This window comes from Sus scrofa, chromosome 3 (assembly GCF_000003025.6).
Source record: "Sus scrofa isolate TJ Tabasco breed Duroc chromosome 3, Sscrofa11.1, whole genome shotgun sequence".
Lineage (NCBI taxonomy): Eukaryota > Metazoa > Chordata > Mammalia > Artiodactyla > Suidae > Sus > Sus scrofa.
In genome coordinates, this window is record NC_010445.4 from 31,116,429 (window position 1) to 31,133,392 (window position 16,964).

The 16,964-nt window shown below is 47.5% G+C and overlaps 1 protein-coding gene across 3 annotated transcripts in view; it reads right to left on the reverse strand.

The window, feature by feature from the left end:
- SNX29 (sorting nexin 29) overlaps positions 1–16,964 on the reverse strand; it is a 548,686-nt gene extending 531,722 nt beyond the window's left edge. Inside the window, exon 1 of one of the 3 annotated variants that reach the window (XM_021088060.1) lies at positions 16,806–16,933. Coding sequence is in view for 1 of the 3 variants with exons in the window: in XM_021088055.1 (XP_020943714.1) it covers positions 16,806–16,812 (7 nt within the window). In the remaining 2 variants the exon portion in view is untranslated. Of the gene's footprint in view, positions 1–16,666 lie in introns of all 3 variants that reach the window. The other 2 variants (XM_021088055.1, XM_021088056.1) reach the window with 2 other exon arrangements.

Consider the following 16,964-nt stretch of genomic DNA (forward strand, 5'->3'; position numbering starts at 1 on the left):
TGGGGCTCGAACTGAGAAATCAGTCACCAGGTTTGGGTGCACACCTGCTGTTTTAGATTAATCTCCAAAATTTATAAACACCTTCTGCAGCTCAATACCGAAAGAACAAACAACCCCATCAAAAAATGGGCAGAAGATCTAAACACACAATTCTCCAAAGAAGACAAAGAGATGGCCAAAAAACACATGAAAAGATGTTCAACATCACTCATTAGTAGAGAAATGCAAATCAAAACCATGATGAGGTTTTGTATCAAAAAGTCTACAAACGATAAGTGCTGGAGAGGGTGTGAAGAAAAAGGAACCCTATTACACTGTTGGTGGGATTGTAAATTGGTGCAACCACTGTGGAAAGCAGTATGGAGATTCCTCAGAAAACTCAAAATAGGGAGTTCCCGTCGTGGCGCAGTGGTTAACGAATCCGACTAGGAACCATGAGGTTGCGGGTTCGGTCCCTGCCCTTGCTCAGCGGGTTAACGATTCGGCGTTGCTGTGAGCTGTGGTGTAGGTCGCAGACCCGGCTCGGATCCCGCGTTGCTGTGGCTCTGGCGTAGGCCGGTGGCTGCAGCTCCGATTCAACCCCTGGCCTGGGAACCTCCATATGCTGAGGGAGCGGCCCAAGAAATAGCAACAACAACAGCAGCAAAAGACAAAAGACAAAAAAAAAAAAAGAGAAAACTCAAAATAGAACTACCATTTGATCCAGCAATCCCACTCCTGGGCATCTAACCAGAGAAAACCACGACTCGCAAAGACACACGTACTCCAATGTTTATTGCAGCAATATTTACAATAGCCAAGATATGGAAACACACCTAAATATCCATCGACAGAGGAGTGGATCAAGAAGCTGTGGTACATATACACAATGGAATATGACTCAGCCCTTAAAAGGAACAAAATACTGGCATTTTTAGCAACACAGGTGGACCTAGAAATTATAATGCTGAGTGAAGTCAGTCAGACAATGAGACACCACCATCAAATGCTTTCATTGACATGTGGAATCTGAAAAAAGGACAGAAGGAACTTCTTTGCAGAACAGATACTGACTCACAGACTTTGAAAAACTTATGGTTTCCAAAGGGGACAGTTCAGGGGGTGGGGGGATGTGTTGGGGTTGTGAGATGGAAATCCTATAAAATTGGATTGTGATGATCATTGTACAACTATAAATGTAATAAATTCATTGAGCAAAAAAAAAAAAAAAAAAAAAAAAATCTTTAAGATCCTACACTAATTTTTACCACAAGTCTCCAGGCTTCAGTGACCTTCTGGGGAGACGGAGCAGGAGTTAAGAGCAGGACAGGCTGGGTTCCAATTCGACATCACCAGCTGTGTGACCATGGCCAAGTTACTTAACCTCTCTGCACCTCCTACAGCTATTAAATGAGTGAATGCATATCCTGCATCTAGAACAGTGCCCGGTACACACCAAGCACTACACACCTGTTAACCATTACTGCTGTGGTTGTGGGCAATCCTATACCCCAGAGGCCAAAGACCAATGGCTCTAAGAAGTACTTTCACCCAGCTACCTGCCCTCCAGAGCACAGGCGAGTTAATCCATCCAGGCCTCTGAGATGAACTCGGCTGACCACAACAGGAACTCCTGAACTGTCACTTTAAAACAGTTGCTTTGACAACTGTCAAATTTCTAATTTAACAATTAAAAATTGTTTTAATTGTATTAAAAGTTTACATGTTTCGGAGTTCCCGTTGCGGCACAGTGGTTAACGAAACTGACTAGGAACCATGAGGTTGTGGGTTTGATCCCTGGCCTTGCTCAGTGGGTTAAGGATCCAGCGTTGCTGTGAGCTGTGGTGTAGGTCACAGACGAGGCTCGGATCCCACATTGCTGTGGCTCTGGCATAGGCCGATGGCTACAGCTCCAATTAGACCCCTAGCCTGGGAACCTCCATATGCCGCAGGAAGTGGCCCAAGAAATGGCAAAAAGACAAAGAAAAAAAAAGTATACATGTTTCACATTATATGGATTTCACTCGATTAAAAAAAAATTTTTAGGAAAGACTGTAACAGGTAAATAGTGGCCCAGGTCACATTCCTAGAAGTCCCCTGGGATGGGACAGGCCTCCAGATAGCGTCCAGCCCCCACGCTGAATCACACGGTGGAAAAGCCAAGCTCACTTCTCCAGGTTTCTGAATATGCCGAGCACAGTGTCTTTCTGATGCCAGTAAGTCCTTAACTTCTGCATCAGTCAGCCTCTTAACAGGAAACAGCAGACACTCAAACACCGGGAGTTCAAGGAGGTTCACTTATAAGGGGCCCTACAGTGGAGTGGTGTAGATAAGCGATTCTCAACCAGGACTCTGCCCCCTCCCCGAGAGGACATTGGGCACAGCTGATTTTTAGCACAACTAGGCAGCTGCTACTGGCATCTGGTGAGTAGAGGCCAGGGATGCTGCTACATGTCCTAGCGTACAGGGCAGGCCCCCCACCGACAAGGAATGATCCAGCCCAAATGTCAATAGTGCCACAAATGGGCAAGTCTGTCCTAGCACAAGTTCGATTACCCCATTTCACAGATGATGAAACTGAGGCTCCAAGAGACTATAAAGAACTTAAACCTCGCCTTGTGCTCTGAACCCCATCTCCTCTCACCTGCTCAGGGACATACTCCCTTGCGGACTTTTTCACACAGAGTCAATTTTTCTTTGCATCTACGCAATCTCTACAGCACATGAGGATGCCGGAATATCTCCCCCCGGTTTAATAAAAACCCGGTCTTGATCCACAGAGGACCCAATTTCTCTGCTGCCCTGCCCAGCACTGCCCTTCCTGCACAAGTACAGTCAGGCCCCCTCTGAAGGTCACCCCTTCCAGACGGCTGTCCCCAGCTCTGGCCAAAGGACTATTTTGCTCCCCTCTCTTCCTGCACTGAATTATCTATCTACACAGGGGCCATAACATCTGGAAGCGCAGATGACCGTGTAACAGATGACTTACTGACATATCAAACACATGATAGAGTCGATGATATTATGTGATTCGTTCAATGTACCCTGCAAACCTGCAATTAACGTGGCATTTCTACAGAGCCCTGTAAGCATGTGGGGTGTTGGCGCCGATGATTTGTCTCTCTGGTTTTCACCGAAAAAAACCTGCACCTTCAACATCCCCTGGAACACAAATCAGCAGACTTTTTCTGTAAAGAGCCAGAGTAAATATTTTCGGCTTTGGTCATAACTACTTAACTCTGCTTATGGCTCAAAAGGAGCCCAGACAAAACACTAATGAATGAAGCCAGCTGTTTACACAAACAGGCCCTGGGCTGGACCTAGGCCATGGCCATGGTTTGCAGACCACTGCCCTCACGAATTAATCAGAGGGTCGTTGGTATTTTAAAAGTTAAAATTACAGTGTCTTTGTTTCCAGATTTTATCGCCACCCAGGAAGCAGTAGATGGTGACATGTTAGGGATCCCCAGCAGGTTGTAGACCAGGCCCGTATCTTAATCATGTTCCCATCTACCCTCACTCTAGAGCCAGCTCCACAGCAGAGCCTCGCAAGGGACAAGCCCTTCATCAGCCTGTGGTTCCTGGGAAGATTCATACTCAGTCACATCCGCAGGCATCCATCTGGGATGCCTGGTGCTCTCAGCCCAGTGGGGAGTTGGGTGCTGCTGCCTTTGTAGTTGACTTTCCACCCCAACCCCCAAATCCACGACCATTCCAATAATGAAACAGGAAGAAAGCAAATGTGAAGGAGGAGGGGGCAGAAAGCACAGCCCCACATCGGCCTGAGTCATGTTCAAGGCCAAGATGAGACCCCTCTGATGCCTCCAGGGTCAGGCAGAGGGTGGAAAGGCGTGGAGCGGGCAGGAAAGCAGAAAGAGGGTGGAGCAGAGGCGGTGGGAACCAAGGCAGATGCCCCTAGAGAGATGCGCCTGCTACTGAGCCCCGGCTGACAGCACGGCAATGCCAGCACAGCATTGCCCCATCTCCTGGTTTTTCAAGGGAAGCTAGAAATTCAGATTTTTCTATCCATTAGTTGGCACCTAGTTATACTCTTTTTAGAGCAGGGTTTCAGCCAACTCTGCATGAACCAAACATAACGTGCCTGGAGGCCAGATGTGCTCACAGTTTTCCATCCGGAGATACACATTAGCCCTTTACCTCCACATGCAGGGTGGGTGCTGGCAGTGCCAATAACAGACAAAGGAACTGAGGCCAGGAGACGATCATGTGCCCAAGGAACAGCCCAGTGCAGACAGACCTAACATTTTACCCCGGAGCCCAGGCTTCCAACCTCCACAAGACCAGGTAACCTCTTGGACAGACCAACTTGAAGGCAGAAAAAGGGCTCCCTTTCAAAAGGCCACCAAAGGAAAACCGGGCTCTGATGGCTGACTCAAGTGTCCCCTTCTCTGAAAACCGTCCTGCCTGGATCCAATAAACTGCTCTCTGAACTGTGCTCCCTTGCCCTCCAGCCACACAGCACCCCTGGTACAGTCCCAATTGCAGAAAGGATCATGGGGGACCCTAAGCCTGCGCCTTGAGCCCTCCCTGGGCAGTGAGCCTTCTCAGGAATGGAACAAGCTTTAACACGCCTTTCCTCACAGAAGGCGCTCAACAACGGCTGAAACAAGACTCCAGGGTTCGGTTCTGTGGTTCCTTTAAATGGAGAGGACCAGGCGGGGCCAGGACACAGCAGCCGCCTCATGCACACGATACCCAGCGTGAAGGGCTGGCTTTGTGCAGTAGCACAGCAACTGCGAAAACGGACAGTCATTCGTCCCCAAAGTCAGGGCGCTGGTTCCCAGTACATGGTGGGGTAAAGTGGCACAGCTGGGTGAGGACAAAAGGACAGACTGTCCGCCACCACGCAATGAAAGAGGAGGCTCTGCTTGGAGGCAGATGGGCTCGGGCCATCCAAGTGGCCTTGTATATGCCGAAGGACAAAGACGAGGTCAACAGAATTTTCATATTCGGACAAAGAGTTCGCTCTAGAGCAGGGGGCAGCACACATTTTCTATAAAAAACAAAATGGTAAATACGTTAGGCTTTTCAAGCCATAGGGTCCCTGTCACAGCTACTCAAATCTGCCATCGTTGTGGGAAAACGGCCAGACACAATAGCAAGAATGGCTGTGGCTGGGTTCCAATAAAGTTTTATTTACAACACAGGTGGCCAGCCCAGTTTGCCAACCTTTGCTGTAGGAAAAAACATGAAGAAGTTTCCGCCGTGGCGCAGCAGAAACGAATCCCACTGAGAACCATGAGATTTCAGGTTCGATCCCTGGCCTCGCTCAGTGGGTTAAGGATCTGGCACTGCCGTGAGCTGTGGTGTAGGCTGGTGGCTACAACTCCAATTGGACCGCAGGCACAGCTCAGTTCAGACGTTGCTGTGGCTGTGGCTGTGGCGTAGGCCGGCGGCAATAGCTCTGATTAGACCCCTAGCCTGGGAACGTCCATATGCCACAGGTGCGGCCCTAAAAAAGCCAAAAGACTAAAAAAAAGAGAAAAAAACAAGAAAATTAACAGCATCCACTCTGAAGAGATAGTGTATCTTCTCTCATGACTGGAGAAATGACAATTATAAACTTAACAAATTAACCCCCACATTACCATTATATAGCTACTGAATTCACCAAGAAACATTTTAAATGAAACTCCCCATTGCTGGCAAAGCTCCAAGGAAACACAACTGCCAGACTAGCCATCATCAAAAAGTCTACAAGTAAGAAAGGCCAGAGAAGGTCTGGAGAAAAGGGAACCCTCTTACACAGTGGGTGGAAATCTAAATTGGTGCAGCCACTATGAGAACAGTATGGAGACTCCTTAAAAACTAAAACTAAAATCACATTCCTGGGTACACATCTGGAAAAGACAAAACTCTGATTTGAAAAGAAAAAACCTCCCCAATGTTCACAGCAGCCCTATTTATAATAGCCAAGATATGGAAGCAACCTAAATGTTTGAGAGATGAATGGATAAAGATGAGATACATATATACAATGGGATATTACGCAGCCATAAAAAAGAATGACATACCAGCATTTGCAGCAACTTGGATGGACAAAGAGATTATCATATTAAGTGAGGTAAGTCAGAGAAAGACAAATATCATATATCACGTATATGTAGACTCTTTTATTTTTTTATTATTTATTTATTTTTTTTTTTTGCTTTTTAGGGCCAGGCTAGGGGTCAAATTGGGGCTACAGCTGACAGCCCACACCACAGCCACGGCAACATGGGATATAAGCCAAATCTGCGATCTATACCACAGCTCACAACAACACTGGATCCCCAACCCACCGAGCAAGGGCAGGAATCAAACCTGCATCCTCATGGATACTAGTCGGATTCATTTCCACTGTGCCACAATGGGAACTCCCAATGTGGAATCTTAAAAAAAAAAAAAAGTACAAATGAACTTATTTAAAAACAGAAATAGGAGTTCCTGCCGTGGCACAGCAGAAACAAACCCGACCAGTAACCATGAGGATGTGGGTTCAATCCCGGGCCTTGCTCAGTGGGTTGAAGATTCAGTGTTGCAATAAGCTGTGATATAGACTACAGGCACAGCTAAGATCTGGCTTTGCTGTGGCTGAGATGTAGGCCGGTAGCTGTAGCTGATTCAACCCCTAGTCTGGCAATGTCCATATGCTGCAGGTGTGGCCCTAAAAAGGCCCTAAAAATAAATAAAAACAGAAATAGGAGTTCCTGCCATGGCTTGATGGTAACGAACCTGACTGGTATCCATAAGGAAGCTAGGCCAACCCCTGGCTTTGCTCAGTGGGTTAAGGATCCAGCATTGCTGAGCTGAGGCATAGCTTGCAGATGCAGCTTGGACTCTGTGGCTGTGGCACAGGTGGGCAGCTAAAGCTCTGATTTAACCCCTAGCCCAGGAACTTCCTTATGCCTTGGTTGCAGCCCTAAAAACATAAAAAAAATTAAAAAACAGAGAGAGAAAGAAAGAAGAGAGAGAGAAAGAAAGACAGAAAGACAGAAAGACAGAAAGACAGAAAGACAGAAAGAAAGAAAGAAAGAAGGAAGGAAGGAAGGAAGGAAGGAAGGAAAGAAAGAAAGAAAGAAAGAAAGAAGAAAGAAAGAAACGAACGAACGAACGACACCCACAGACACAGAAGACCAAGCAACTTGTGGTTACCAAAGGGAAGGGGGTTGGGATACATGAGGAGTTCGGGATTAGCACTACTGCATATAAAAGGAATAAACACCAAGGACCTACTGTAGAGCAATGGAAACTATACACAATACCTTCTAATAACCAATAAATGGAAAAGAGTCTGAAAAAGAATACATACGTGTGTGTGTGTGTGTGTGTGTGTAACCTAATCACTTTGCTGTACACCTGGAACTAACACAACATTGTATATCAACGATACTTAATTTTTTTTTTTTTTTGCTTTTTAGGGCCGCACCCACGGCATATGGAGGTTCCCAGGATAGGGGTTGAATCAGAGCTACGGTTGCCGGCCTACACCACAGCTCACGGCAACGCCAGATCCTTAACCCACTGAGCAAGGCCAGGGATCAAACCTGCAACCTCACAGTTCCTAAGTCGGATTCCTTTCCACTGTTCCACAACGGGAACTCCTCAATGATACCTAAATTTTTTAAAAAAAGATGAAATCCCCCATTGCTGACAAAGCTCTGGAAAACAGATGCACCACTGGTAATTGTACAGGGTGTATTGGTAGAGTGTCCTGGAAGGCAATGTGCAGGGAGAACCAGAAGCTCCAAGAATCTCAAAGCACCTTCTCGAACCCTGGGAAACTAAGCGAGGCAAAAATGGCAGAGGGTGGGGGTGGGGGTGGGGGAGTAACTATTTCAACAGTCCCCCCATCTCCCAGTCCTCCAGGTACTGAGGATGGCACTGAACCGCCATCACTCACTTTCATTTCCGTCTTCTGGTGAGGGAATGAAGAGTCAGGGAAGTCTGGGGGTTTGGGGTTGGGAGATACAAACTGTTACACTTAGAACGAATAAGCAACCAGATCCCACTCTACAGCACAGGGAACTGCATCCAGTCTCCTGGGATAGACCATGATGGAAGAGACTATAAGAAAGGGAATGTAGGAGTTCCCATCGTGACTCAGTGGTTAACAAATCTGACTAGGAACCATGAGGTTGCGGGTTCGATCCCTGGCCTCGCTCAGTGGGTTAAGGATCTGGCGGTGCCGTGAGCTGTGGTGTAGGTGGCAGACACGGCTCGGATCCCTAGTTGCTGTGGCTGTGGTGTAGGTCGGAGGCTACAGCTCTGATTCAACCCCTAGCCTGGGAACCTCCACATGCTGCAGAAGCAGCCCTAGAAATGCCAAAAAGACAAAAAAAAAGAAAGGTAATGTATATATGTGTATGAGGGGGTCGCTTTGCTGTACAGCAGAAATTGGCACAATGCTATAAATCAACTATAATAAAAATTTTTTAAAAAAATCAGAGTTCAACGACTTGCTCAGTTCTTCAAAGGGGGAGTAAAATGCATGACGGCCTGACTGCCCCAGTGTTTTCCACTGCAACGTGATGCCTGACTAAACACCAGGTCAGGGTGCACGGTTCCCGCAGCGCTCTAGAACAACAGCCCCCAAACCAAATCCAGCTACTGCAATTCCCCTAAATAAAGTTTTATTGGAACACAGCCATGTCCTCTCATTCACACAGTGCCTGTGCTGCTTTTACACACAGGGCCGAGTCGCTGCGATGGAGACCGGATGGATGGCCCGCAGAGCAGAAAACACTGCCTGTCCGGCCCTTTACAGAAAGCATGTGCCAAATCCATCTTAGACCATCGCAAATGGAATTTACTTTCTTTTCCTATCATGGGAGAAAGGGTAAATAATTGCGGCACATCAGTTTAGTGGAAATGTTGGGCAGTATTTTTAAATAATTGTGAAGAGAAGGAACACAGGTAAATGCCATAAGTGGAAACACTAATTCAAGGGTAGACTCCATGCAATTAGGTAAAATGCATGTGCCTTGAATACGGACTGAAGGGGAGTACCTAAAACACTAAATACTTGATATGCCAGAGAAAAGGTATATTTACAGGCATATTCTGTGTTCACAATAGTCTTTAATGTCGTTTGGGGGCTTTTCTTTTTCTTTTAAGGTGGAGGAAGAAAGAGCAGGTTCCGAAATGGGCAGAGGCAAGCAAGGGGAAACAAGATGCCGTGGGCCAGGATCCCCCGGCTTCTTGCCGGGGGGCAGAGGTCGGGGCTGGGGACGGGGCCTCACTCCCTGGAGGCTGAGCACTGCTGCACCCCACAGCCTTCCCATCCAGCTGCTCAGGGGCCTCGCCCCTCGCTCAGATGTCACCTTCCTGGCGAGGCCTTCCTTGCCCACCCCCATTCCAAATGCCAAGACCCCGGCCCCTTCAGTTCCCCCTCCATCCAGACGACAAGTGGGACAGACGCCACCCTTGGGCTCTGGGCTGGGCACGTGATCCAGACCTGGGCAGCCTGGGCCACGGTGCCGGGTTCCAGGATGGCCAGGCGGCCGGCAGGACCGCTGGGAGTCAGTGCAGGGCTTCTGTCGGAGCCATCAGGAAAGAGGCCTGCTCTGCTCAGGGCTGCTCCATGGTAGGATGTGACCCAAGAGCTGCCAGTGGCCCCCTGCCTCCATGCAGGGGAGGCTGTCTGAGGGTGAGGCCACCAGAGAGAAAGCAGAGCTGCGAGTAGCACAGACAGTGGTCCTGATGACTTCAAGTGCCAGCTAAGCCTGAGGCCAGCGCGATCCCTAGACCTTCTCATCACAAGATGCTTTAAACTCCCATGCTGCTGGAATCAGCTTCTGCCACATGTAACTGAAAAGAGCCCTGGGAGGTCCCTGGTGGCTCAGGGGGTTAAATGGGCATGTCATTGCTGTGGTATGGGTTGGATTCCTGGCCTGGGAACTTCCACCTGCCACCAACACTTTCATGTCAATGCCATTCCAGGGAAAGCATCCTAAAGACATCACCTAAAGGAAGGAAAACTAGCTTGAGCGAAAACGTTCACTGCATCATTACTTATAACAGGAACAACAAGAAAAAAGCAAGGGGAGGAAGAGAAGTTTCCACAATAAAGTCAATAATTTAAAAATTATGGGGGTTCCCGCTGTGGCCCAACGAGATTGGAGGTATATCTGAAGCACTGGGACACAGCTTCAATCCCCGGCCCAGCACAGCGGGGTACAGACCCGGCATTGCCTCAGCTGCAGTATAGGTCGCCACTGCAGCTGGGATCTGATCCTGGGCCCAGGAGCTCCACGTGTCTTGGGGCGGCCAATAAAAGAGAAAAAAGAAAAATAAAAATTATGCTACATGTAAAAAATTATTAAGTCCATAAAGTGATCAATATGAAGGCCATGCAACGATATGATAAAGTTTTATCCAGAAAGGTTAAGGGTAAAAGCAAAATGTAAATTTATGATAGTGATAAAACTACTTCAGCCTATATGTGCTTCTCAATCTTTTTTTCATTCCCTCCTAGGATCACTTTTACATATTTTTTCTTTCTTTCCTTTCTGTTTTTTGGCTGCACCCACCACAAAAAAGCTCAGGCCAGGGATCAAACCCAAGCCACAGCAGTGACAACACTGGATCCTTAACCACTAGGCCACCAGGAAACTAGATGTGTTTTTCTTAATCAACCCTGCAGTGAAACTTTAATGCCACAGATAAATCATACATCATGCATATCTTTGCTGTAGACCTAAGAGTAGGCATTTTGCCCCCACGAGGGTGATATTACCCCGCTGAGAACGCGAGGCCCATGTACAGCCAAGGAGGCAGCAGCATGTGAGGTGCTTTACCTGGGATTCCCACTGCCAGAATCTAGAGAACTTAGTTCCAATATTTAAGACCTCTGAGTACCTGACTTCCCAGTGGCCCCCCCAGGCACAGCCACGTGACAAGGGAGCGGGAGCGTGGAGACCCTGGGATTGAGCCCAGGGCCACTGGCTGCAAAGGAGGCACTCAATGTCTGCTGACGGGGGAACGCGTCCTTCTTGCCATCTGCCAAGTGGGTCACCCAGGGCCTTCGTGAGGGGCGAGACGCTGCTCTCGTCACTTTTTCTGCTTTGAATGAAAACCATAGCTCTTCTTTTTCCATTCACTCATTTCAGCTGAGTCTATTTTTTAACTGAAGTACAGTTAATTTACAATGATGTATTTCAGGTGTACAGCAACGTGATTCAGAATATATATAAATACTGGATGTGTGTGTATATATATTTATATATACACTGAATATACATATATATATATGTATATATTCTTTTTCAGATTCTCTTCCATTCTAAGTTACTACAAGATACTGAATATAGTTCCCTGGGCTCCACAGTAAGTCCTTATTTATCTGCTTTATATGTTGTACTACAAATCTGCTAACCCCAAATTCCTAATTTATCCCCCCCATCAGCTGATCTTTTATTCCAAATACAAACCACTGCTGGAGATGCCCAGTCAATGCCAAAGAGAAAACCGTGACCTTCAACATTCTAGAAAAAAAAAGAGAAAGTTGCCAAAAGATACCAAAACATCAGGCAAGAAATAGCAGCAAATTACCCACTAAGCCCCCGACTCTGGTGTTTCAGGCCCTTAGAGCTTGTCTGTTTCACTAATTATTTGACCTCTCTGGGTCTGCCTTTCCCCAGCCCTTAAAAGGGGGACTTCAGGGTCTTTCTAACTTAAGGATTTGTGGCAGAATAATTATTCAAGGACCTTCAGGGGTTTCCTGGTGGCCTAGCAGTCAAAGAATGTGGCTGTCACTGCTGTGGCACGGGGGCGGGGGGCTGGGGAAAAAGACCTTCAAATGAAAAGTCCTACAGAAGACAGTGTTTGAGAATCATAATGATTTTCTTTTCTTTTTTTTTTTTTTTAGGGCCGCACCCACAGCATATGGAGGTTCCCAGGCCAGGGGTCAAAATCAGAGCTACACCACAGCCACAGCCACGACAGATCTGAGCTGTGTCTGTGATCTACACCACATTTCATGGCAACACCAGGTCCTTAATCCACTGAGCAAGGCCAGGGATGGAACCTGCCTCCTCATGGATACGAGTCAGATTTGTTTCCGATGAGCCACGACGGAAACTCTGACTTTCTGATTCTACAAGTTCTACTTTCCCAGTAAGAGCAAAAGCATTATCAGAAAATCAGAATTCCTTAGCTAGCAGAGCCCAGTAATCAAGTAGTCCTACACTGGATTCCTTAAAGAAAAACAAGTAAATCGTCACCCTATCACCCTGAGACAACCACCCACATCCAGCAGGTATCCATACCCCTGGCAATTTGTTTACTTCTGCATACATATATGAATCCACAAGCATGGTTTTATGTGCTTGTTTTAATGTGTGTCAAGGTATATATTTTGGGTATAATTCTGCACCCTGCTTCTTTTTAGGGAAGATCAGTGTTGAGATACAGCCCCAGTGATGTGTGTGAATCTATTTTATTCCTTTTCACATCTTGGAGGTTTGCATCATGTGACCACCCCGCATATATCTGTCCCCTCCCCTATTAATGGGCACCTTAGTTGTTTCTGGCATCATCATGCCCAGTTATCTTGTATATGCATTACCTAACCATTCTGCTTCCTGGTTATCTGCGCATCATGTGTTCGGCCTTCTACCCATCTGACCTCTGACTCAAAATGTTTTCAGCTACAAAACACAGCAGACGCCAACTGCCAATTTACAGGCTATGCAAGACACTAAGTAACATGCACACCACACCAAAAGGACGGCATCAGCAAAATCCCACAAAGAAACCTTACTGGATAAACTGTTCCCTTCAACAAAAATTGCAGGGGGGCAGAAAAAGAGAGAGAGATGAAAGGGGAACCTGTAGTTTAAAAAAAGACTGTGTGCTTCAAAGGATACCATCCAGAAAGTAAAAAAAACCACCCACAGACTGGGAGGGAAAAAAAATTGTAAGGGTCTCTGATAAAAGACTAGTATCCAGAAACTATATAGAATTCTTACAGCTCAATAATAAAAACAACCAAACATTTTTTTAATTGGACAAAGAACCTGAAACAGACATCTCTCCAGAGAAAAAACACAAATGGCCATAAGCACGTGAAAAGATGCTCAATGTCATTACACATTAGGGAAATGCAAATCAAAACCACAAAAAGACACCACCTCACACTCACTAGAAGGGCTACTATCAAAAGGTCCATGGGCGAGGACATGAAGAAACTAGAACCTTCATGCAGTGCTGGTGAGAATGGAAGATGGTGCAGCTGCTTTGGAAAACAGTCTGACAGTTCCTCAAATGCACCCGGCAGCTCGCCTCTTAGATAACGACCCAAGGGAAATGAAAACATGTGTCCCCACAAAAGCTAGTCCGTGACTGTTTCCAGCAGCTTACTCATTAACAGCCAAAAAGCAGAAACGAGTCAAATGCCCATCCAATGTTGAATGGATAAACAAAACGTGGAACACCCACACGGTGGAATATTATTCAGTAGCCAAAAGGAGGGAAGTACAGAAACATGGACAACACGACGAATCTTAAAAACATGACACTGCATGAAGAGAGTCAGACACAAAGGGCCGCATATTGCAGGATTAGACTTATGTGATCGGTCCAGACGAGGCAGATCCAGAGAGACAAAGTAGATTAGTGGTTGCCTGGGGCTGAGGGAATGAAGAACAGCTGTTAATGGATCAGGGGTTTCTTTTTGGAGTAATGAAAATATTCTAAAATGTATTATGGTGATGGCGCAATTCTGCAAATATGCAAAACAGTTTAAAAAATAAAAATTAAACTTGAAAAGAGAGGCTACAAAAAAAATTAAAGGACTAACCAGTTTGCATTGTTTCAACCTTAGACACTGAGCTGTAAAAAATACACTATAAAATTATAAAGCAACCATGGAAATCTGAACAATGAGTACCTCCTATTAATGAACTACTAATCTTTTATAGGTACAATAATGGAATTGAGCTGTTTTTTAAAAAGGAGTCCCTACATTTTAAAGATATATATTTTTTAAACTGTACAGATGAAATGATGTAGTGTCTGGGATTTGTTTCAAAATAAACTGGGGAGAAAGGTAGGAGGAAGACGTGGGGGAAGTGGTCATGAGTTGGTAATTAATTGTTCCTTAGACTGTTCTGTACTAAAAAAAAACAGAAGAGGGGAAATATTTCCATGTCACGTTATTTTATGTGCCAGTTATTAATCCTATATGTGGAAAACCCCATTTCAACTGTATTCTCAAGGAACAAGTGAAAATACCTTGGACTTCCCCTTCCATCCTCAGCAACCACTTTTCCCCTCGGTTACCATCTTTCCAAGATCCTCAGTGTTATATCCTTAAAAAGCCATTTGTTGGCTTCCGTCTGTAATTTATTCAACCTTGGACCTAACAGGTTTTCTTAATTTAAAACAATTTTACGGCCACACCCATGGCATATGGAAGTTCCCAGGCCAGGGACTGAATCCAAGCTGCAGCTGTGACCTACATAGCAGCTGTGGCGATGCCAGCACCTTTAACCCGCTGCACCAGGATGGGGATTGAACCCGCATCTCTGCAGAGACCCAAGCCACTGCAGCCAGATTCTCACCGCACAGCACCACAGCAAGAACTCCTGATTAAATTTTAAAATTTCCAGAGTTCCCATTACGGCTCAGTGGTAACAAACCCAACTAGTATCCACAAGGATTCAGGTTTGACCCCTGGCCTCACTTAGTGGGTTAAGAATCCAGCACTGCCATGAGCTGTGGTATGGTTTGCAGATGTCACTCAGAACCCCAGTTGCTGTGGCTGTGGCATAGGCCAGCCACTGCAGCTCCAGTTCGATCCCCAGCCTGGGGATTTCCATATGCAGCTTGTGTGGCCCTAAAAAACCAAAAAAAAAAAAAAAATTAAAACTTCCTTAGCTTTGATCTTTGATATTAGCTTGCTCCTTGAAGGATACATTGTAGGTTTCCCTTGGCTTGTCAATTTCAGGGACTCCTGCCATGAAGGCTGCAGAGAAAAACCTCCACAACTGTGAGCTTGAGGCACAGAGGCCTTGGTCCCGTTGAAAGGAAGAGATTTTCTTTTTGTTGTTCTTCTCTAAAAGGAGGTCTTAGGCCAGCCACAGCCCTTGTCCCAGAGCTGGGCCAGAAAACAACCCCACTTGTTACAGAAACAACAGCAACTCCAAGCTCCTGACTACACGTCTTTGTCACAGGCACAGAACCAATCCCTTTGCCTGAGTAATGTTACTTGGTCATTTCAACACACCTAAGAGAAAGGTACTATTATTTATCCCCATTTTGTTGAGACTTCCAGAATGGTCGAGTAACTTGCTCTAAATCACACAGCTATAAGTGGCAGAGTGCGGATGTGAACCCAAGCTGTCTGCCCCCAGGGTCTGCACCTATCCTAGGCCATATTACCTCCTGGGTTGAAACCAGCTCATCACATCTCTGCTGTGGTATCACTAACGAAAGGAGCAGAAACTCTAATTAGGCCAAAAATCAGCTGACAACAGACGCTGGACCATCTCCCAGGAAAAATCCCCCTCCCCAGCTCCCTCATTAGGACTATCAATTTCACAAATCCAGCTCTTGACCAGCAAAACCAAAGGCACCCAACGCATGGGAAATGATCCACAGAGATAACTTAAAAGTTAAAGAGAGACACATGGCCTTCGCCTTGCCCCTCCTTGACCTCCAGAAATGCCTGGATGCAAGTCCAGGGCAGCAAGGCTGCCTGCAGGGATTCTTTAAAGGCGACTCCACAGTGAGGGGAAAACAGGCAGAAGGAGGGTAGGCGGGTCCTCCTAAGTAAATCCAGATCCCAGTCAGGGCAGCTGGGAGGCTTCCCTGAGTCACTGCCATCTCCACATACAACACTCAGGAATGACTTAGCACCAAAACACCAACAGATCTCACGAGTGGAAAGGGCTGAGAACACACATCCAAGTGTAGGGACTAAACTTCAGAAACCCTGGGGACAGGTGGTCCACACGTACCTCCCAGGCTCCCACCCAAACCACCCCTATGTCCCTGGTGGGAGGGAGAGGGTTGGACTGGGAGGAGCAGAAGAATGGTCCCCAGATGGACTCAGCATTGGCCAAGAGGGAAAGAGCTGCAGGGCGGGACAAGGAAGACCTCAAATGAGCCAGGAAAAGCAATGGAAGGAGCTGGAGTATGAAAAAATAACCAAAATACAAAAGCAAGGACCAGAGAGGGAAAAGGAGAACCTGGAAACAACGAGTGACTGGATCGGCAAAGCACGGCAGGGAGAAGAGGAGAGGGAACACGAGGGACAGGAAGACAAAGAGGCAGGAGAACTCCGAATCCCCTGGGAACCGAGAGCTAGGGGGACAGGGGGTTCAGGGGGCAGCAAGCCAGGACTGAGAGGCCACTCTCTGCCTATGTGGGGGCTGGAACGACTGGGGACAGGGGCCTGGGTAGTGGCAATGACTGGGGAGCAGGGAGACTGGACACTGGAACTGGGGCTCAGTGGGTCTAGGAGTTAAGAGGGACTGAGACAAGGGAGGTCTGAGAACTGGGGTCTGGGAACTGGGCAAGGGGGTCGGAGGACCGGGAGGACTGGAAGGGACTGGGGATTTGGGGGACAGGTGTCCAGGAGCTGGCTGTACGTGGTGGGCAGGAGTCAAGGGACTAGCAGTGCCTGGACCTGCCCGGGACGCCAGAAAAGTGCAGGTGACCAGGGGCCAGGAACTGGGCGTACATGGGGTCCGGAAAGTGGGAGCGATGGGACGGGGTCCGCGAGCGAGCGGGACGCGGGGACTTGGGGGTCGGAGTGTGCAGCTGGAGCGCCGGGAGCCGGGGCGGCCAGGGCGGGTGACAGCGGCCAGGCCGCCACTCACCACTCATGGTTCCGCTCCCCGGACCGGTGCCCGCGGTGCCGCCGCAAGTGCCGCCGCCAGTGCCGCCACTGCCGCCGCAGCGCTCCAGACAGGCCAGGAGACAGCGCGCCCCGCCCCGTTCGCCGCCCCGCCCCGGAAGTGGAGCGCGGCCGCCGCGGC